General features: G+C 38.6%; 2 protein-coding genes across 4 annotated transcripts in view; one reads left to right on the top strand and one right to left on the bottom strand.

Annotated features, from left to right (window-relative positions):
• LOC123514819 (chitinase-3-like protein 1) overlaps positions 1-4,708 on the top strand; it is a 103,153-nt gene extending 98,445 nt beyond the window's left edge. For both annotated transcript variants that reach the window (XM_045273036.1, XM_045273035.1), the window contains exon 12: positions 3,735-4,708. The gene's annotated coding sequence lies outside the window, so the exon portion shown is untranslated. The remainder of the gene's footprint in view (positions 1-3,734) is intronic.
• The window catches only part of LOC123514821 (ras-related protein Rab-39B-like), a 48,734-nt gene continuing 25,632 nt past the window's right edge, over positions 1,124-24,225 (bottom strand). The window contains exon 5 of one of the 2 annotated variants that reach the window (XM_045273040.1): positions 1,124-3,329. In XM_045273040.1, coding sequence (XP_045128975.1) covers positions 3,207-3,329 — 123 coding nt within the window. In that variant the 3' untranslated portion in view covers positions 1,124-3,206. Of the gene's footprint in view, positions 3,330-15,551; positions 15,695-24,225 lie in introns of those variants that run through there. The other variant, XM_045273041.1, reaches the window with a different exon arrangement.

The following is a 24,225-nucleotide window of genomic DNA, read 5'->3' as shown; positions in this document are numbered from 1 at the left end:
GTGTTGCAAGGACAGTGGTGGTGTCGAGTTGCTGTTTGCTGAACCTTGGCCTGGCTCATGTTAGAAAGCAGACATGGGTTTTTTTCTTTAATTTCTGTGGCAGTTATTATGGTAGGTGTATTCTCTAGCTGCCTTTTGAGCACAGTTAAAGTACATACAGATTTCCTCTTTGAGGGACCATGCCAAGGTTTAGCAGGTGGTAACTCAACACCACCTTCGTCCTTGAAACTCTTCAACAAGTTTCTCACACATCTCTCACTCACTCCAACATTTGCCATCATTTCTCTTCTCTGGAGCTCAGTTACGTGAAGCCCTATGATCTGAGCTATTGTTACAGGCATTGACGATTTCCTTTCACCCATAGTCATCAAGGTATAGCCCAGAAACCAAGGGAAACACAGACAAAAGATGGCACGAATGAAAGAATAATGGCACAACACTTCCTCTAACCATGACAGCCATGGGGCCATTGAGGCAGTATTGTGGTGTGCATTGGGAGGCAGTGATGTCATGCTACCAGTTGGTACCCTGCCTGATGCTGTGACAGAAAAAACACCCTGTATGATACCATTGTTTTTCATCACAGCATTATGCCAGGTTGCTCACCCAGCGTAATGCTATGACGAGCACTGAAGATGTTGGTGTTATATAATGTTCACCAAAATATCTTGGTGAATCAGCTGTTTGTTAAGGAGATTTAAAAAACAGTGCCTTATATAGAGGGTCTGAAACAAGATAGTTTGTCCTGCTGCATAATGGTGGTCTGCACAGGAGGCGCTCACAAGTAAGAGTACTGGACAGCACTCTTATCAGTTTTCCTAATGTCACTATCTTAGAATAAAAAAATGGGTTATATACTTTTAAAATTTGAATAGATACATACATACTGTTTTCTGCAACAAAAAGCAAAAATAATTTATTATAATTATGTGGTATATAAGCAATAGTGTTAAGTTAACCAAGGGTTTACACTTTTATTATTTTCACAAGTTGATAGTTAAGTATTTTTATTCTGGCTATTAAAAAAGAAATAAAGCATTATTTTTATAGTAAATAATAATGAATCAAACACTGGTTTCTTGAAACCATAAAGTCCCATGGGGTTAAAGTAAAAAAGCCACTATTAAAACTCAAGCTTTTTATTATTAGAATCACACATCCTTGTATCAAATTCTAAGATAGATTGAAATTGCATACAATAGCACTGTGCTGGTAGGTAGGGTGATTGGGTGCTACAGTAATCAGCACATGCTGGACACATTTTGGGATTAGGGAAATGCCTTACAAAATATATGTTACATAATATTCTGTGTGTAAAATTTCAATGCTAAAAAAGATCTCACTCAACACTTCAAGCACAAGGATAATGAAACCTTTATTTACTTATTTACAAAACTTGATTTTCTGTCCCAACTGTTAATACCTGTCCATAGCCCACACTTGTCAGTTTCTTGTCAGTTTTCAACTCCTTACATACAAAAAGAATGAGCAACTCCTCAGAATAAATTGAATGGGTTTAGCATTAAATCTAGCATTACTATAAAGCATGATAAGATGGAGTCTGGATGGTGGCAGTTAATGATGTGGAAGAGTAACTAGGAGGTACAGAAATAAGCCTTTTGGATAACAATTAATGAAGTACTGGTCTGGAACCAAGAAACTAAAGTGATGGGGAGGGAAGCAGAAGACTTCATGTAATGATGAAGGTAATCAAAACTTGGATGAAATAGTAGTGCATATATAGTGATAGTCATAAATGAGGTAGAAGGAAGTGGGTTGTGAAGGCAGCTCTTTGCAGTCTGATATTGTGTGCACTGAGATGATGACAATATGATGTAAAAGTTAAGGTACTGGAGTCGAAAAAGTACTACTGATGGGATTGATTGTTTGGGAGGATGCAAGGACAGTCAGCTGTTTGAGGACGGTCTACACAACCATAGCATTCAAGTGCCTACAAATGTGGATGCACTACCGGGGTAGGGATTAGGGTCATACAATATCTTTTAGGGGTTCTCTCAAGCAATATAGCAAGCATCACATTTACAACATCTATGTACATTTTTTAACTTAGTACAATAAATACACAACTCAATACAGTAACAATTTCTCTTCAGGGCATCCAAAAATAAATGAGAGATAAAATAACTCTTGAAATAATATGGAATTTGAAAATATTATATTTGTTGCAAAATGTCATAAATATGCTGAGGAGAGAAAAATGTTGTGCCCTCCTTAATGCTTCAAAAGATTTCAGTTTATATCTGTGTGAGTATTTTTGTCACTTAATGTATCTTTAATTTAATGTTAAAATAAATGTGGGCATGTGCTTAAATTAATGAGACCACTTGACATAGGCTTTCACAGGTGCACGTACGTGTGTGTGTGTGTGTGTGTGTGTGTGTATAAGTCTATAAAAATCCAAAGCAGGCATAAAATGTGTCACATTAACAGGAATAGCTTGTATAATGATAGGGTGTACAAAGTTCACGTAATAAAAAAATAAACATGTGGAGAACAGCTAAATGCACATAATAAGTCTTGTGCCAGAAAATTAGTAGATGCACTCATGTACACAACAAATGCTGTTCTGAAAAAGAGTAAAGTCATGCAAAAATAGGTTCATTTGCGTTATGTATTGTAATGATATCGATATCTTAAGAGTAATACAGATATGTATAAATATATATATAATATGTATATAAATACATGTACATTATATACACACAAAGAAAAGAAACCAAAGAGATAAATCTGGAACCATACATTCAATGCATGATAAATGTCTTTAAAGTACACCTTTCCAGCCTGAAAACTCCTCTATGCTTTAAAGGAAACATGCCACAGCAAACATATAGGTACATCTCAGAATCACAATAGTCTGCCTTTACCATATAAATTACATAGCATAAAACTCTAACTAGTCTCCAACAACAATGGTGGCCTTAATAAAAAAAATTCCATTAAAAAAATCACATTTGTAGTAGCATAGTATTGGACAGGACTAGACAAGAGTTCCTTTGGTATCTTATTTTCAAATTGATCTGGTGAAAGACGAATGCAGCAAACTGCTAAAAATTTCTCCCACTCACTCATTTCTCCCTCCCTCCCTCCCTCCCTACCCTGTCACAACAAACCTTTTCTTCCATAATAAACTATACACCAGAATCAACACACATGCACACAAAATGAATGAATCTGCTTCATCATTAACAGCAAAATCCAGACTTCTCAGGCTCAGCTTCCATCAGGGGGTAGGAGTGGTTGGGACGGGAGAAACCAGTTTTGATTCCATCCCAGCCTTCTTCTACTCTGAATTCTCCAGACTGGATCTTTAGATGAAAGCAACAAGGAAATTATTGATTTAAATTATCATAGATTATCTTGTATACAAATAAACCCACGTATCTAGGTATTGTCAATATGTCAAGATTTACATTGTGTCAAATTTCTTTTATCTTCTGTTTTAGACTGAGACAACTGCCTAAGATATAAAGATTATGAAAAATAATTACTAATGTTTAGTTGGTATGTATGAAGTTTGTATGTGACGTGTTCTATGTGTAGGAGATAATCAAATTCCTTATCCACACTAATTTGTCTTAACATATGACAGGCACATGGATAGGTAAATCAAAGGACATGTAAAACAAATTTCAGTAACATTTCTTCTAAGTCTGCAGAATGAGACTAAATAACTAAGGCAAGTTTCAATGATATTTATTCTAATTCTGCAGAACGAGACTACAATACACCAGCCAGCAATCCTGTGGATGAATGAATGATCAAGTGGTGGTGTGCTGTTGTGATGAACAGCATCATACCTGTCTTGCTGCATTTCTACAATCAATACACTGGATCCTCTCTAATGAGATTTTTTCAGAGAAATTTTTATAGAAAATATCATACTTTGTTCTCTCTCTCTCTCTCTTTGCCAACAGACTGCAATGTTTGAGCGCTCCACTATGATTCAAGTCCACAGTCATTATCCACTGTTTTAATTTATATTTATCTGAGTCTTATTATTTTATTTGTCTATGTACAATTGTATTTCCCAATTTTCTTGTGAGCTCTACCTAATTATTTTAATTGAAAAAAATATTTTAACATTGAAAATTACAAAATTTGACCAATAAATTTTTTTCAATTGTTTTAAGCAATTACTCTGAAATCTAGTATTGATAATATATATATAATATACGTACATGAATTTTCGCTTCCAAAGATAAGTTTTTGTTAAGCCATTTCATTTAGATTTTTTTTTCAACAGTTAAAAAAAAAGTATAAGAACCTTAACCACATATATATATATATATATATATATATATATATATATAAAGGTATAAAGAGCCTTTTTGAAAATCTTATCTTTTAAGGAAAAATAGTAGTCATTTCATTCCTCTTTTTGACAATAAAATAAACATTTCCATTACATTGTAGAACAACAACAGGAGATATGCTTGATATTTAGGAGCTGCCTTCTTCTGGGAAGTGTGTATAATTCAATATGTTAGGTTTTTCTAGTAGAATTTTACATGCATTTGGATAACGGTGATATAACTAAAAGGAAACCATGGTTTATTATTATATTCAGGGCTGACTGGCACCTGGTCACTGAACTCTTCTCTCAAACCTCAAAGCTCTACTTTGGAAGATTGATTCACTCTGACTACTTCTTGCTACCTATTAAAATACAGTGGCTGCAAATAAAGTGTAACTAATGTCATTTCACCCTGACTAAATCGTAATAATGTAATAGGAAATGGACAACAAAGAATTATGGATACTGTTTTCATTCTCATTGAGTACTCAGTCATATCCCCCTTGGCCTTGATAACAATGTGCATCCTTCTAAGACATGTTTTCCACAATACATCTGAAGTAATGAATGTCCACGTCATTCTTCACAAGTTCTGGATAAATTCTCTGAAGCTGAGGAAGAGATGTTGGTTTGATTCCTTAATTTTGTTCATCATTTTTCCATACATTCTATATGTGAATGATATCAGGATTGTGTTGCCTGGCCACTCCATTATGTTAATACTTTTTTTTTTTTTTTTTTTTTTAGAAGTGTTTAACAGTCTTTAATATGTATGTACAGTATCTGCAAAAAAGCATAGAGCACCCCTCCCGCTCAAAGGAAAAAAACACAAACATAATGAGAATGTTATGAAAATAAGCAATACTGTTTAAGTACTTAGTCATCTGTCCTTTAGCTTTAATGACCATTTGTAGACGTTTTGGCATTGAATCAGATAGGTTTCTGAAGTAATCCAGCTCCATTTCTGTGGTCCACATTTTCAAGATCTTGTGGGAGAGCCACGGTACAGATGATGTGTTGCAGGTTGAGAGCCGATTTTTCATACAATTCCAACAATTCTCAATTGGATTTTTAAGTCAGGAGAGTTAGTTACCTGGCCACTCAATAAGCTCAACATCATCATGATCAGACAACCATTTCATCACTTTTTTTTTGCCTTGTGACATGGTGCATTATCTTGCAAAACATAATCACATCCATGAATTTCATAAAAAGGCAACATATGGTCATCTAGCACTTTGATATAGTTGTCAGCTCTCATTGTCACGTTTTTCGGAAGGAAAAACAACCCTGTACCACTAAATGAACCCCACACCATCACACTGTCAGGATGCTTCACTGTTTTGCAGGTGTACTGAGGAGAGCAGCGATTGGAATTCTTGGGACGTCTGATCCTCCTTGGCCGTGGTCTTACACATTTGAAGGTACTTTCGTCACTGAAAAGTACCTTCCTCCACTGTTCAGCAGTCCAGTCTTTGTATTTGTGTGCAAATGCAAGTCTTTTCTTCACCATTGATGGTGTGAGGAGTGGTTTGGCAGCAGGCTTGTACGTGGGTAAGCCAAGCTCTTTCTGCAACCGATGTTGTATGGTTCGTTCTGACACTCCTTACAGCAAAGTCGGATGGCTTCTTTTGAGTTCACCTGCTGTAATCTCTGGATTATTGAGTGTTTCACGTCGTAGGATGTTGTCAGTACACTTAGAGGTCTTTCTAGGGCTTCCAGGGACAGGTTTTCGATGTGGTATGACATTAGGTGGGAGACCACGAGAGGTAGCGACCAGACGTCGGATGGTGCTCTCACCCCGCCCTGTATGTCTTGAAATTACTTTCGTCGACACATTTTCAGTCTTCCAGGCCAAAATACGAGCCTTTTCCTCTCCACTAAGGTTAGTAGGAGCCATCAGGATGAATGTCTCCTAAAACTGCAGTGCCACAAAGCATAACGAAAATGGGGTAGAAGGCAGGAGGAAAATGTAACAAACTCCCTCCATAAGAGCTCAATGAGCACAGGTGGGAAAACACAAGCTGAGTGCACTGCCAGATAGCCAGCTGAGTTGCCAAATGTGAAATTATAATAACCATATCCCTGACAGCGGCGGAAAACGCAACAAGTTCAGAGCGCTTTTTAGCATCAATTTCAATGGGGAGCGCTCTATACTTTTTGCAGATACTGTATTGCTAATCATACCAACTGATGCCAAAAGGATGTTGCACTTAACATTGTGTTAAAAGGATATTAAAAGCACTTTCATCAGACATCAGCTCCATCCACTTTTCAATACTCCAATCTTTGTGTTCCTTTGCAAATTTAAGGCCCGTACCAAGAGTCACGAAGGTTTAAGGTCGAGGGTAGAAGGGAAGGTAATGTGGAATGAAGAGCAATGGGAAGGTCGAAGGGAAGGCATGGGTGCCCACGTGTCTTGCACATGACCTTTGAAGAAATATTTTATAATTTTCGTAAGCTGGAGTGACCAACGAATAGTATGAACTAATAAAATCAACATCAAGAAATATTTTCAATCTCGGAAAACCGATAGTTATGTTTCCACGTGTTACTATTATTTTTATAATAGTGAAGGATCGCCTTAAAATCGCGAGGTGGAAGAACGCAGTGGATCCAAAAAGCTCGCCACCTAGCTGTTTTATGAAGCTTGTTTTCGTTTGTCAGGAAAGTTACACTGTTTATTTCATGGTAATAAATATTTTCTTTAGTGAGCTCATCATCCAAGCCTATTAAAGACCAAATATGTGCATGGGTTAATGGAGAATAGGAAGTGACAGGTGAACTGCCAACAGATAGAAGGCTGTCAAAGTATCCAAAGAAAAGCCAGTCACAAGGTAGATACTAGCCTGTATAAGCAGATTTAAAACAAAACCACAAAGATGTATGTAGGGATATAAACAGAGAATTTCACAAGCACACCACTTCACACTAACCCAGGACTTCTTATCAAACTCACTCTCTCTCTCTCTCTCTCTCTCTCTCTCTCTCTCTCTCTCTCTCTCTCTCTCTCTCTCTCTCAACAAAGACAGTGAGTGACAAACATTGAGTGCAATAATGTTAAAGCTAAGTCAACAGATAACTTTTCACTGAGTTGGGTGTGATGTGCAAGGATTTAAGTATAGGTATACTGACAGTATTGTAGTTCTCAAGATGTATAGTCCTGTATCCAAACCATTTCAGGCCATGATTAATGTAATTCATGATTGACTATACTAATGTGTTAACTATGGAATTTTTAATGATATGCATACAAATTGTGGTCTAGCAGATCCCAAAGAATACAAATTTCTCAACTCTTGTAATGAACTACCACTGCTTCTTGATATGGATTTTGTAAGATAGTGATTTCCAAACAAATGATAAATTACCACTTTAGGGATAATGGAAGGATACAGAAAAAAAAATGAAAGTTAAGAATTCTGGAAATTATGAAAACACAGCAGTCTGTAAAGTTGTTGAATAAACCTGTTATAAATATATACTGAAATTGAGCAACAACAATAAACGTTCAGAACATACATATACAAAACTTGAAAAGAAGAAAAATTATTTAAGTGTGTGGCAAGCCAGGTTTCAATAAGGAATGCTTGAGGACACAGATATTCAATAACTCTGATCACATGTGGGCTTGTTACTCACTACCTGAGCCTGCCTCTTTTTCACATTGTCAGTTTCTCTCTGAGCACCAGCTGATGCTAAAATCTTGAATTTTTATTTAGCTATAAATATCTTAATATTAAAAAAATGTTAATGGCATTAAATGACTTGGTGATCGCCTCCCAAGCTAATTTTTCTTGTGAAGGCTAGCTGGGTTTGTTGAGCGGTCTTGCAAGTCTTTATTCTCTTTCACAAGATTGAGAATCATTATTCTCTGCTCATGCGTGAGTGGCGAGGCCCGGTCACAGCTTCTTCCCTCCATTCTTGTAGCGCGCACTGTGGTTTTGTTGTCATTCGTGGAGCTCAAATCTGGATTACAGTTATATACAGTCATAATACCGAAACAACTGTTACCAACTCAAGCTAGCGGCAGACCTCTCGCGGCCCTACCTTCCACGGCGACTCTTGGTACAGATTGAAGGTAAGGGCGAAGGCTTTGCCTTGCTGGTCGAAGGGAAGGTCCGTACCTTGGCCTTCGTGACTCTTGGCACGGCCCTAAGTATTTTCTTTTTAATTTTGTCTGAGAAGAGGTTTACACACAGTGGTGCAGCAGGACAGGTGACGGTCCCTCTGCAGGTGGTGCTGTATTGTTCTTTCTGACATGTTTTTCAGCTCTTCACAGTACATTTCTTTTAGTTATCAGGCAGTCAGGTTTAGGTTTTCCTTCAGAGCAATAACTAGGAGTCTCAGTGCTTGGGGAAGTCTTCCTTTTAGCTCCAGGTTGTGATTTGTGATCTGGTATTTGATTTGGCAGATCTCGGGCAGCAGTTAAAAGCTTCTCCACAGCTGTCATACCACGACCATTATGCAAAGATATCTCCTTTATTGTAACATTTTCTTCTCTCAAAGCTAAAATGTGAGCCTATTTCAAGTCCATAAATGGTTTTGGACCCATGCTGGTTGTCCGTGTATTATGGGATAAGGGAAAGCTAAAAAGCTAAATATACATGAAGCATAAATCTCTGCAGTATCAGAGCTGGAGCAACACTTAGGCCAGGTGAGCTCATTAATGTCAGCAGTGCTTCTCAGTGTGGTTGCCAGATATCACTTTATCAAGAATCCAGCCACTGTAGGCCACGTGCACCATTGTTTCTTGGCCTGCTTTCTAAGTGTTTTGTATTGTGGGCAGGTCACACTTCATTTGCACCCACTGTACTTTGCACCGTGTAGTGTAGTGGTTAGCACGCTCGACTCACAATCGAGAGGGTCCGGGTTTGAGTCCCAGAGGCGGCGAGGCAAATGGGCAAGCCTCTTAATGTGTGGCCCCTGTTCACCTAGCAGTAAATAGGTACGGGATGTAACTTGAGGGATTGTGGCCTCGTTTTCCCGGTGTGTGGAGTGTGTTGTGGTCTCAGTCCTACCCGAAGATTGGTCTATGAGCTCTGAGCTCGCTCTGTAATGGGGAAGACTAGCTGGGTGACCAGCAGGCAACCGAGGTGAGGTGAATGATGTTTTCTATGTCCTTGTCAGCCTAAACTTTTGGAAGACTTATGGACCTGATGGAGTCTCTCTCAAAGTGCCTCCCTCCATGCCTGCACCATACCACATCAAACTCTTTCAACTCTGTCTATCAACATCTTACTTTTCCTTCTTGCTGGAAATTTGCCCATGTTCATCCTGATCCTAAAAACGATGATTGTTCTAATCCCTCAAAGTACTGTCTATTGCTTCAATTTCTTGCATATCTTTTTTTTTTTTTTTTTTTTTTTTTTTTCCAACCTTCACTCCAGGCAACAGAAAATAGCTCCTGGCACCATTTGGGGCTGGGTGGGGTGTGGAGACACTGGACAAACACACACACACACACACACACACACACACACACACACACACACACACACTCACTCACCACACACACACACACACACACACACACACACACACACACACACACACACACACACACACACACACACACACGGGACATCGTCGATGGCGGAGGTGGTCGCTGAGCTCCAGAGCAATCATCTATAATTCTACAGTTACCTAAGAGTAACCAAGGTGGGAAAGGAGCTGGTAATGTTTGTCCCGTCTCCATATAGTCATGTTAACTGTTGATTAGCAAAATAATGTCCAGTGAAGGTAAATATAAACTGTAGCCTGCGTTTGAGCCATCAGCTGGTTTGTTTACGTCTGCGCAACATGGCGGCCGTGAACTCGAAAGAGGAATCAGACTTCACAGGGTTTCAAGGAATAATGGAGAAGAGCACTTATGTGAAGAAAATTCTGGAGTTAGAAGGTAAAATTGAAAACTGTTTGAAAAGTATGAGGGCCTGGAAACGAGTTATGACAATGTAAAGAGAGACTGTGCCGATATGAAGAAGGAAAATGCAGCACTGAAAGAGGAAGTTAAGCTAATTAAAGTGAATTGCGAAAATGTGGAGAATCTCTAGGAAAAGTGATGGAGAAGCAGGCTGAATGGAAAAAAGTCAGGAAGTGGAAAGAAAGGAGGTAAATTACAAAGTTGCAAGTCTGGAAAAGGAAATCAAAGAGTCAGGGAGAAAACTTTGGGCCTTGCTGAAATTATAGATCAACAGATCATAGAAGAGAAGATAGCTGAGAAAGTGGTGAAGGTTATTAAGTCAAATGAGACATTGGTGAGGGAAACTGTAGACAAAAAGAGATGTGTGGTGATATTTGGTGTGGAGGAGGATAAGACACCGAGTAAAATGGAGAGAGAGAAAACATAAAAAGGTGATAAATAATATCATTAATGTGGTGCAAGAGGAGGAAAAGACCTAGTACAAGAAATAGAGGACTTCCATAGAATTGGAAAGTTCACAAGAGAAGGTATGAGGCCAATAAGAATCAAACTTAAGTCACAAAAGGATGTAGATGAATTGGTGGAGAAGTCATGGAGGCTAGCCCAGCAGGAAACAACAAGGAAGATTTGGTTGAGAAGAGATCTCGGTGAAAAGGAAAGAGAAATGTTAAATGAGTTGAGAAAGGAGGCTTTGAAAAAAAATGAAGAGAGGACAGAAGAGGAGAAGAAAGAGTTTTTCTGGAGAATCTTGGATATGAGACTGAGGAAGTGGTTCATAACCCAGAAAAGTACAGCAAGAAAGGACTAAAGAAACTTACATATGAGCGAAATGTAATGTATTCCAACATAAATGGAGTGATATCGGGATTTTAGAACTCAACGATTACTTGAGGGACAAGAACCCAGATATTGTGGGTCTTACTGAAACAAAACTGAGAGAGGGAGAAGACCTGATGAAGGTTGGAGAAGGGAAATATAACGTTTGGAAAAGAAATAGAGTAGGTAAGATGGGAGGAGGAGTGATGTTGCTGGTTAAAAAAGATATAAAGGTGGATCAAGTGAAAAAGGTATGGGAAAGGCAGAAGTGCTAAAGATCAGAGCAGAAACTAATGAAGGAAAAAGAGGCACTACATAGTGGTGTACGTACCACCTAAGACAAATGCATGGTCAGTACAGGAATATGAAGAAATGATAAGTGATACAGGAACATGTCTGGAAGAAATGTTGGGTGGCTGTGAACGAACTATAATGATGGGAGATTTTAATTGTAAAGAGGTGTGTTGGGAGGACTGGTCAATGGAAGGATCAGAGACAACATGGGGAAATACACTATTGACACTGGCAATGGAAAATGTGTTAACTCAGTGGGTCAAAGAAGATACTAGGTTTGGAGGAGAGGGAGCATCGTCAAGACTGGACTTGGTCTTTAGTACAGAGCCAATGGTCATTGAGGAGATGAGGGTGGAGTGCCCTTTAGCAAAGAGTGATCATGCAGTTTTGGAGTTCAAGGTGATAGACGAAGAGAAATCTAGAAGAAATGAAGAATATAAAGTGGGAAGATGGAATTATGCCAAGACAGATTTTGGAAACCTAAAGAAATTCTTTCAAGAGACAAATTGGATGAAATTCAAGAGTGCTAAGGAGCAAATGAAAAGTGGAAGGAATTTATAAAAATATACAAAGAAGGTGAGAAAAATTTGTACCAATAAGACAACATAGAGAAGTTGGAAAGCAGGACTGGTTTAACGATAGATGTGAAAAGGCTAGAACAAGAAAAGAGGATGCATGGAAGAGGTGGAGAAGGAAAAGACGGATTAAGCAGTGGGAAAGTTACAAAAGAGCAAGAAATGAATATGTGTTGATTAGAAGAGAAGAAAGAAAGAAACAAGAAAAGGATATAATTGATAAATGTAAAGACCAACCAAGGCTTTTTTACAGACATGTGAACAACAACATCAAAAATAGAGAAAGTATTGAAAGTTTAGAAGTAAATGGAGTATACAGTGAAGATCCCAGGAAATGGCAGAGGCTATGAATGGATGCTTTCGGAAGGTATTCACAAAGGAGACTGCTTTTGACAAACCACTGGTAATGGAACAGAAAGGGATTATGAAGGAGTTTCAAGTAACGGTGGAGGAGATCAAGAACATGATGGGGAGTTTAGAAGTGAGAAAAGCTGTGGGACCTGATGGGGTATCAGGATGGATTTTAAGAGAATGCAGGAGCAATTGGCAGAAAAAGTTTGTGAAGTAATTGATGCCTCATTAAGGGAAGGTGTAGTGCCCCAAGACTGGAAAAGAGCTAACATTGTCCCAATCTATAAATCAGGTAACAAGAGAGACCCATTGAACTATAGACCAGTGTCACTTACAAGTGTGGTAGCTAAGATGTGTGAGAGGGTGGTGAAGACTAGATGGACAGACTTCTTGGAGAAAATGACATACTTTGTGAGTGTCAATTTGGTTTTAGGAAAGGGCGTTCATGCACGACAAACCTGATATGTTACTATTCGAGGGTGATAGATGTAATACAGGAAAGAGATGGTTGGGCTGATGGAATATATCTGGATTTAAAAAAGGCCTTTGATAAGGTACCACACCAGAGACTGATCTGGAAACTTGAAATGGTAGGAGGAGTGCATGGCAGTTTACTAAAATGGATGGAAGACTTTTGGTAGGAAGAGAAATGAGAACAATAATTAAGGACAGACCATCAGAATGGGGATTGGTGGAGAGTGGAGTTCCACAGGGATCAGTGTTGGCACCAGTAATGTTCGCAGTCTACATAAATGACATGGTGGATGGGGTGTCCAGTTATGTGAGCCTATTTGCAGACGATGCAAAATTGTTAAGAAAAGTGAGATGTGACAAAGATTGCGAACTACTCCAGGAAGACTTGGACAGAATATGGAAATGGAGCTGTACATGGCAAATGGAGTTCAACACGACAAAATGCAAGAAAATAGAGTTTGGCAAGAGTGAAAGAAGAATCAGGAGTATGTACAAGATAGGAAATGAAGACATAAAACCAGTCATGAAGAAAAAGACCTTGGGGTGACAATTACCAATGACCTATCGCCAGAGAGACATATAAACAAAATAATTGGAGAAGTATTGAACTTATTGAGGAACATAAGAGTGGCGTTCGTATATCTAGATGAAGAAATGATGAAGAAAATAATTACTGCAATGATAAGACCGAGGCTTGAATATGCAACAATACAGTGGGCTCCGAACTTAAAGAAACACATAAGGAAACTAGAGAAAGTACAGAGGGCTGCAACGAAAATGGTGCCTGACTTAAGAGATTTGACTTATGAAGACAGACTGAAAAGAATGCAACTTCCAACCCTGGAAAACAGAAGAGAAAGGGGAGACCTGATAGCAATATACAGAGTGATGATTGGCATGGAAAAATGGATAGGGAAGATCTGTGTATGTGGAATGGAAGAATGTCGAGAGGGCATGGGAAAAACTAAAATGGCCACTTATAGGAGAGATGTGAAAAATATAGCTTCCTCATAGAAGGGTGGAAGCATGGAATAGTTTAGACGTGGAAGTGGTCAACGCAAGGAATATTCATGATTTTAAGATTAAGTCTTGGTCATCCTCTTTTAAAGATTTTGGTGAAACTTTTGCTGTTGTCCTAAGGGACATGTAAAACTTTGGAGAGTCCAAATTACCCTCCAATGGCTTCTATCCTTCTCTCTGCAACTAAATTTGATTTTCATGTTTTCTCTCCAACAGTTCTATTGCTGATGTGGTAGATGGTCACTGTTCTCTAAATCTAGTGACAGTGATATTCCTCGGTTCTGTCATGTCACCCACTCTTCCATTATACATCAATAATTTAACCCAAATTTCTTTCACCTAACCATTCCTACACTGGTTATATACCACCTTGCACTTTTCCACATCTTTCATACATGACCTAACCTTCAATAAGTAAATAGATCTCAAACAGAGAAGCCACAGAACACCTACCTGATTTCTGATCTCTCCAGAATTTAGAACTTAGTATTATTCAATGGTTCAAAAACTCAATTCCTCCATCTATCAACTCCATACAACCTTCTAAACAACTATCTGCTCTTCTTCAATGACATTCAACTGTCCCCTTCTTTTACACTGATAATCTTTGGTGTGTTCTTTACTTATAAAATATAAACTAGAAACTTCACATCTCTTCTCTACCTAACACAGTTTCAGTGAAGTTAGGCCTTCTGAGTTATCTCTACCAGTTTTTCTTATTCCTCCAGTTGTTAACTACCTAAAGCAGCTGCAATGAAATTAGGTGTTCTGATTATATCATCCATCAGTTTTTCTTATCCCTCTAGTTGCTAACTCTGTACAGGGACCTTATTTGTCCATGTACGGAGCATGTTTCACATGTATGGGTGGGGGGGGAGATTCCACTCATACTGTTCTTTTGGGCAGAGTAGAATCAAAAGCTTTTCATTTCATCAACTCCTCTCCTCTGACCAACTGTCTTTAGCTTCTCAAGACCTTAATGTTGCATCTCATACTATCTTCTAACACTTTTTTTTATGCCAAATGGTTTGATTTTGCTAACTCCATGCCTCCCTTCTTTCTGAAACCTTATTGCACAAAACTTTCTTTCTCTAACCCATATTCTGTCCACCTCTCTCTAATGAGAGTTAACCAGTATTCTTTTCTTAACCCTTTCAACATGGTGATGTGTATTTTGCGTCATCAGTGCTCGTGACATATCCGAATCTTTTTTTCTTTTTTTTTTTATGCAGGAGAGAAGGCCAGCCAAGGGCAAAAAAAAAAAAAAAAAAAAAAAAAAAAAAAAAAGCCCCACTTCAGTGGTGTTTCTCTATAAGATAAGTAAAGAGTTAGCCAAAATTAGGAGCAAATGTCTTCATACCTCCCTCTTAAAAGAAGTCAAGTCATAGGAAGACAGAAAGAAGGTAAGGAGTTCCAGAGTTTACCAGAGAAAAGTATGAATGATTGAGAGTACTGGTTAACTCTTGCATTAGAGAGTTGGACAGAATAGGGATGGGATGAAGAAAAAAAGTCTTGTGCAGCAAGACTGCAGGAGGAGGGGACGCTTGCAGTTAGCAAGATCAGTAGAAAAGATAGCATGATAATTGTGATAAAAGACAGAAAGAGATGCAACAACATTATGGCAGTGAGAAAGAGGCTGAAGACAATCAGGAGGGAAGCTGATGAAATGAAAAGCTTTTGATTCCAGCCTATCTAATTAAACTGTGTGAGTTTAGACCCCTGCAAACATGTGAAGAGTACTCACTGACAGTGACATGGGATGTGCATGTGTCTGACATGACAGTGCTGATTAGTGACGAGGGAGGTGCGTAGCTGACAGTGTCAGTGTTATGACTTTCTCGCTCACAATGCTGTCCCCGGGAGCAGCTTTAAAATGAGCGTCACTTGGCAGTGTACGCTCTTAGCTCATGAACTCAGCTCCAACTGTAAATATATTCATGTGTATGTTATGTGCATTAAGAAAAAAAAACCTTGTACAGAGTTAGCAAGTGGAGGGGTGAGGAAAACTGCAAGAGACACCTCAGAATGCCTAACTTCATAGAAGCTGTCTTAGCAAGAGATAAGATGTGAAGTTTGCAGTTAAGATAATGAGTAAAGGGACAGACCGAGAATATTCAGTGTGGAAGACAGAGACAGTTGAATGTTACTGAAGAAGAGGGGATAGTTGTCTGGAAGGTTGTGTCAAGTTGATAGATGGAAGAATTGAGTTTTAAGGCATTGAAAACTATTATATTTTCTCTGCCCAATTGAAAATCTTAGAAAGATCAGAAGTTGGTCATTCTGTGGCGTCCCTGCGTGATCTGTTGACTTTGTGTAGGGTTGGTTGTCTCTGAAGGGACATGGAAAGGTGTGGTGGGGTCATCAGCATAGTTGTGGATTGGGCAAGAAACATGGTTAAGATCATTAATGAATAATAGAAAGAGTGGATGACAGGACAACCCTGAGGAACACTACTATTAATAGATTTAGGAAAAGAACAGTGAACATCTACCACAGCAGTAAAAGAACGGTCGGAAAGGAAACTTGAGATAAAGTTATGGAGAGAAGGATAGAAACCATAGGAGGGCAGCTTTGAAATCAAACCTTTATGCCAGACTCTTTCAAAAGCTTTTGATATGTCTAATGCGACAGCAAAAGTTTCACCGAAATCTCTAAAAGAGGATGACCAAGACTCAGTAAGGAAAGCCAAAACAGATGTTTAAAAATCTTCCTATTGAGGATAGATTAAAAACTTTAGAGAAGGAAGAGATTAAAGCTATGAGATGTTAGTTTGAGGGATTAGAACGATCACCCTTTTTAGGAACAGGCTGAATGTAGGCAAACTACCAGCAAGAAGGAAAGGTAGAATTTGATACACAAAGTTGAAAGAGTTTGGCCAGGCAAGGTGCAAACATGGAAACACAGTTTTTGAGAACAATGGGAGGGGCCCCATCAGGTCCATAAACCTTCCGAGGGTTTAGGCCAGCGACGATATAGAAAACATCATTATGAAGAATTTTGATTGAAGACATGAAATGGTCAAGAGGGAGGAGGAGAGGGAGGAACAAACCCAGAATAATTCAAGGTGGAGTTGTTAGCAAAGGTTTGAGAGAAGAGTTCAGCTTTAGAGACAGATGACATAGCAGTGGTGCCTTTAGGATGAAATAAAAGATGAAGTAGAGTAATTGGAGATGTTTTTGGCCAGATGCCAAATGTCACAAGGGGAGTTGGAGTTTGAAAGTTTCTAACATTTTCTATTCTAATGAATATATTAGAGTAAGGATAGAGAAAGGAAGAAACTGAGAAAGATGTACTGCAGAAAAGCGAAGATGAACTCCAGCTTTTCTACAAGTATATAAATGGTAAGATGAAGAATAAGGAAACAATAGGAAAAATAGTTAAAGGAGGGAAGACATACCAAACAGCAAATGAAATAATGAATTAGTTTCAAAACTGTGTTCACTGAAGAAGAGTTTACAGAACCAAACAGGACATAGCATTGTCAAAGCTTGCAGGAAATTATAGTGCACAAACAAGATATTTGAAGATTACTAGAAAATTTGGATGTCAGAAAAGCGATGGGGCCAGATGGTGCGTCAGGCACTAAAGGAATGTAAAGATCAATTGTTAGAACCAATCTGGGAAATGATTACAAGCTCATTTAAGGAAGGGAGAGTACCACTGGAATGGAAGAGAGCCAACATAATCCCAATATTGAAAGTAGGAAAGTTAACTGAACCATTAAACTACAGACTGGTGTCACTTACAAGTGTTGTGGGGAAGATGTGTGAAATTGTTATCAAAGAAAAATGGCTTAAATATCTGGAAGAAAAAAAAGTTATATTGGACAGACAATTCAGGTTCAGGACAGGAAGCTCATGTGTGTCAAATTTACTAAGTTTCTACTCAAGATTAGTAGAAGGACTGGAGAGCAGAGATAGATGGGTAGACACTGTGTACTTAGACATAAAAAAGGCTTTTGATAACTTGGAAGTTAGAGAACATAGGAGGACTGAGATAAATAATGTTAGATTGGATAAGGAATTACTTTGGACAGAGATGAGAACTGTAATCAGAGGTACATACTCATCCTGGAGTAAAGTAACAAGTGGAATGCCACAAGGATAAGTGTTAGCCACCATTATGTTCCAGGTATATGTAAATAACATATAGAATGGGGTAACCAGTTATATTACTTTGTTTGCTGCTGCAAGAAGATATAGACAAAATTTATGAGTGGAGTAAGAAGTGGAAGTTAGAATTCAATGCCAAGAAATGCCATGTAATGGAATTAGGGAAAAGTAAAAGATCAGTATGGAACTATTTGATGGGAGAGGAACAAATAATGAAGACTAAAGAGGAAAAAGATTTGGGAGTGGTTATACAAGAAACTCTGAGCCCAAAAAACACATAAGGAAGATATTTGGATCAACATATAAAATGCTGACTAATATTAGGGTGGCATTTCAGTACTTGGACAAGGATATGATGAAAAATTATTACGAGTATGATATGTCCACAGTTGGAATATGCAGCAGTGGTGTTGTTACTGAGCTTGAAAAAGGATACAAGAAGATTAGAACATCCAAAGGATAGCTACAAAGATGGTGCCAAAACTAAAGGACCTAACATATGAATGAAGAAAGGCTGAAGGAAATGGGACTTCCAATCTTACAAGATAGAAAAGAAAGTGGAGACCGAATAACATTATATAAAATAGTTAATGGTATTGAAAAAATAGACAAGCAAGACCTGGTGCTGATGATAGAAGAAAGACAAGAGGACATGCAAAGAAGATTAGGGAGAGACAGTATGTGAAGGATATTAGAAAATACAGTTTTCCACATAAAATTGTGGAAAAGTGGAATGCATTGAGTGATGTTGTTACAGCACATAATGTACATAGCTTAAAAGAAAAATCGGATAAATGGAGACATGGAGACAGGATACTATGAGCCCCACTTGAACCCTGTACAATACAACTAGGTAAATACACACACAAACACACACACACCACATAGTGTAGTGCTTACCATGCTGGGCTCACAACCAATAAGGCCCAGGTTCGAGTCCCGGGTGCAGCGAGGCAAATTGGCAAGCCTCTTAATGTGTAGCCCCTGTTCACCTAGCAGCAAATAGGTACAAGATGTAACTCAAGGGGTTGTAGCCTCACTTTTCCAGTGTGTGGAGTGTGTTGTGGGCTCAGTCGTACCTGAAGATCTGACTATGAGCTCTGAGCTCGCTTTGTAATGGGGAAGGCTGGCTGGGTGACCAGCAGGTAACCATAGTGAATTACACACACAAGCACACACACACACACACAAAATATGTACCTATCTATAGAGTAAAATGTATACACACTTGGTACAATGCCAGATGTATAGAAGCTAAAAAAGCAAAAGACAATTCAGGTTCAGGACAGGAAGCTCATGTGTGTCAAATTTATTAAGTTTCTACTCAAGAAAGAAGAAGAAACTCAAAAAGCAGAGAAATTAATATATTAGAGTAAGGGGAGAGGAGGAAAGAAACTTTGAGAAAGATGTGGTGCAAAAAAGTAAAGATGAACCCAAGGGTTCTACATATTTATATATGGTAAGATGAAGAATAAGGAAACAATAGAAAAAATAATTAAAGTAGAGGGAAGACATACCAAACAAAAAAAAAATAGTGAAATAATGAATGAGACTTTAAAAACTGTGTTCACTGAAGAGGAATTTCCAGAACCAAATAGGACATTGCATTGCCGAGGATTGCAGGAAATCATGGTGCACAAAGAAGATATTGGAAGATTACTAGATAATTGGGATGTCAGAAAAGCAATGGGGCCAGATGGTGTATCAGGCTGGGCACTAACAGAATATAAAGAGCAACTACTGGAGAGTACCATTAGAATGGAAGAGAGCCAACATAATCCCAATATTCTAAGGAGGAAAGTCAACTGAGCTTTTAAATTATGGACCAGTGTCACTTACAAGTGTTGTGGGAAAGATGTGTGAAATTGTTATCAAAGACAAATGGGTGAAATATCTGAAAGAACAACAACATATCAAACAGACAATTTGGGTTCAGGACAAGACAGTCATGTGTGTCAAATTTATTAAGTTTTTACTCAAAAGTAATAGGAGTGGATAGCAGAGATGGATGGGTGGACACAGTATACCTGGACATAAAAAAGCTTCTGATAAAGTCCCTCATGGCAGACTACTTTGGAAGTTAGAGAGCATAGGAGGACTGAGAAGAACTTTAATTAGATTGGATAAGGGATTATGTGAAGGACAACTGCGATTAGAGAGACACACTCATCTTGGGGTAAAGTAACAAGTGGAGTGCCACAAGGGTCAGTGTTAGTCCCCATTATGTTCCAGGTATATGTAAATGACACACAGAATGGGGTAAACAGTTATATTAATTTGTTTGGTGATGGTGCAAAATTGCTAAGTGTAATCAAAACCCGAGAAGACCGTTTGCTGCTGCAGAAGGATATAAACAAAATCTATGAATGGAGTTAGAAGTGGAAATTAGAGGTCAATGCCAAGAAATGTCACATAATGGAATTGGAAAAGACTAAGAAAAGACCAGTATGGAACGATCTGATGGGAGAAGAACAAATAATGAAGACTAAGAAAAAGATCTTGGAGTGATTATACACGAAAATCTGAACACCCAAAAACACATAAGTAAGATCTTTGGATCAACATATAAAATGTTGACTAATATTAGAATGGCATTTTCATTCATGGATATGATGAAAAAATCATTATGAGCATGATACATCCTAAGTTGGAATGTGCAGTAGTGGTGTGGTTACCTAGTCCTAAAAAAGATAAAAGAAGATTACAATGGAACATATGAAGAAAGGCTGAAGGAAATGGGAGTGCCAACCTTACAAGATAGAAGAGAATGAGGAAACCTAATAACAATGTATAAAATAGTAAATGGCATTGAAAAAACAGACAAGGAAGACCTGATGCTGGTGACAGAAGAAGCTAGAAGGACAAAATAACATGTAAAGAAGATTAGGATGAGGCAGTGTGAGGACATTGGAAAATACTGTTTTCCACATAGAACAGTGGAAAAGTGGAATGCATTGAGTGATGAAGTTGTTACAGCACATTGTGTGCATAACTTTAAAGAAAAATTGGATAAATGGAGACATGGAGACAGGATACTATGAGCCCTGCTCGAACCCTGTATAATACAACTAGGACCCCCATACCCATACACACACAAACACACACACACACACACACGAGCACAGCATTGTAGAGAGAGGATGTGAGAACAACAGCTCTGACATACGAAAGACTACAAAGCCCAACAGACCTGGTGATGTATTGCAAGGGGAGAGGGGGCAAGATAAGTGATCCTGTTTCCTAAGTTAGTTTTGAGAGAGTAATAAGGAACATCAGTGACTGAATGGAAGTGCAGAAAAATATTGACAAAATCTGGGAATGGAGCCAAAAATGGTAGTCTAATTAGAATTAAATACCAGGAAATGATATGTAATGGAAATAGGTAAAAGTAATAGAAGATCTATGTGGGATTATAAAATGGGAGAAGAGATTATAATGAAAAGGAGTGAAGAGAAAGACCTGGGAGTGACTATACAAGACACCCTGACTCCAGAAAGACATATAAATGGACCATTTGCTTCAACATACAAGACACTAGCTAACATCAGGTTGGCATTCAATTACATGGATAAAAATATGATGAAAAAGATCATAACCACTATGATAAGATCTAGAGTGAAATATGCAGCAGGGGTATGGTCACCATACAGGCAGAAAGACATCAAGAAACTAGAAAAAATCCACACGACCCTGACAAAGATGGTCCCATAAATAAAATATCTTCCCTATGAAGAAAGACTGAAGGAAATGGAACTACCAACTTTGAAGGATAGAAGGGAAAGAAGAAATCTAATGATGACGTATAATTTCATAAACTGTATGGAAAAAATAGATAGACAAGACCTGGAATCATTGACAGAGGATGGAGATTGACGAACAAGGGAATATTCCAGGAGAATCACAAAAAGCCAGTGTCTCAGGAAGTTCAATTTTCCACATAGGATGATAGACATCTGAATTGGACTGAGTGAAGAGATTGTAACAGCAGAAAGTGTACACAAATTAAAGGAAAAGTTGGATAAATGTAGATATGGAGACAGGTCACTATGATTCTTGCTCAAACCCTGTAAATATACAACTAGGAAAATAAAACTAATAAACACAAACACACACACACACACACACACAATGGAGGGAGGAGTGTGGGAAAGAAAGGTAAGAATGAAGAGGTGAAGGAAAGAACCAGGGAGGGAGGAATTGTATCCCCCATACTGTCTCCCTTCCTTGGTGTTTGGGTTAAGAAAAAGAAAATGGAAAGGGATAAGGACAAGGGTGGGACCATAGGAAGGGAAACAAGCATTTAATGACTGCCTGAAGGACATTCCTGAGGTGACAAGCTAAGGGAGCAAGACAAGGGATCATTAGAGTGTAATACCTCCACCCTATTGCCACCTCTCCATAGGTCATGGGCTTGCCTTCTTTTTCTAATGCCAATCAACCTCCTTAACCTCTGTCTCTTTCTTTCTCTCCCTCTGTTTTCTATATGAAATTGGTGTTTCCAAAATTACTTCTGCAATCCATCTAACTTTTGTTCTACATCACCGTTGAGGTAAAAATTAAGGCTTTTTCTCTACAGAAAGGTGTTCCCCCCATCCTAAACATGGCATCTTAGCAGGAAAGTGGGCCCGACACTGCCGAGTGTAGGGCCCAATACCTCACAGATTTGCACCTTATGCAGTCATGCTATGGAGTAGTATTACCCTGCTGCAAACTTACCATATGGCCATCCTCACAGCCTATCTAAGGCAGTAATCTGCAATGTGAACAAGTACTTCTCGAGGAGAGAGAGAGAGAGAGAGAGAGAGAGAGAGAGAGAGAGAGAGCAGGCAGCTTTGTTGTTCACATGGCTTTACAACACCAGAACAAGGCTTTACAACACCACACTGATGAAACTATTTGCTCATTATTCATCTAGAAAAAGAAAACCTAGTCCACTTCACACTAAATTACCATTGGTCAAAAGAAGAGAGAAATGAAATTGTAGACCTCCAAAGACAAGTAAATGAAGACAAAAATCAATTGATTTGAGAGGTTTTGTTTTAGAGTCTGTTGTCTGCACTTTTGTCAGCTGCGGTTCTCTCTCTCTCTCTCTCTCTCTCTCTCTCTCTCTGTGTGTGTGTGTGTGTGTGTGTGTGTGTGTAATTCACCTCCGTCGCCTGCTGGTCACCCAGCCAGTCTTCCCCATTATGGAGCAAGCTCAGAGCTCATAGACCGATCTTCGGGGAGGACTGAGACCACAACACACACTGGGAAAGCGAGGCCACAACCCCTCGAGTTACATCCCATACCTATTTCTACTGCTAGGTGAATAGGGGCCACACATTAAGAGGCTTGCCCATTTGCCTCGCCACTTTCTGGGACTCGAACCCGGGCGGGCCTCTTGATTGTGAGTCAAGTGTGCTAACCACTACAATATGCGGTGTGTGTGTGTGTCAGTGTCATTATCCTTGCTTGTCCAACAACATTCAAACAGATATGCATAACTAGCATTTCACTTCAGCAGGCCATGGCTCCAACGAGCCCGGGACCAGAAATCACCATTGAGTGTCAATCTGGTGACTCTCACAGACAATCAGTCGCTACTCTCCACCTTATTACAAGTTTTGTAATATCGTAGATGAACAAAATGAGTTAAAATGGTATCTATCATGCCTTTTTTTGGCTTATCATATCATATGTGTATTCATCTGCATGGTCACTCGGAAACTATGTAATCATGGAGAGAGAAAAAAAAATAAATAAATAAATAAAAAATAAAAAACTGCCTTAATAGTTCCCCAAAAATTGGTTAGTGTCTGACCAGTTCATTATTGAGCAAAATTTTTTACTGTGAGATCCGTTATCACGAGGCACCACTGTATATCTTTCTCATCGCCGGAATGTTACATCCTTTGCTAGCTTTTATTGACATTTTCATGCTAACTGCTCTTCTGATCTTGCTAACTGCATGTTTCCCCTCCTGCAGCCATGCTGCACAAGGCTTTCTTCTCCTTCTCACTCCTATTCTGTCTAACTCTCTAATGCAAGAATTAACCAGTACTCGCAATCATTCATACCTTTTTCTGGTAAATTCTGGAACTAACTCCCTGCCTGCTTCTGTATTTCCATCTTCCAATGACTTGACTTCTTTTTAAGAGAGAGGTTTCAAGACCTTTGTCCCAGACTTTTGGCTAACTCTATTAATCTTTTAAAAACTGGCAATCAAGTGGACTTTTTTTCTTTGTTGCCTTTGGTCAGCTTCCTTTCTTCAATAAAAAAAAAAAAAAAATTCTGTCTTTTCTTTTCTCATATAACTTTTCAAACCAAATGCCTCACATGAATCTTAAAACAGCTCAGTTGATA

This window comes from Portunus trituberculatus, chromosome 38 (assembly GCF_017591435.1).
Source record: "Portunus trituberculatus isolate SZX2019 chromosome 38, ASM1759143v1, whole genome shotgun sequence".
NCBI lineage: Eukaryota > Metazoa > Arthropoda > Malacostraca > Decapoda > Portunidae > Portunus > Portunus trituberculatus.
The sequence above is the reverse complement of the archived record's forward strand: the minus strand, read 5'-3'. Positions and strand labels throughout refer to the sequence as shown.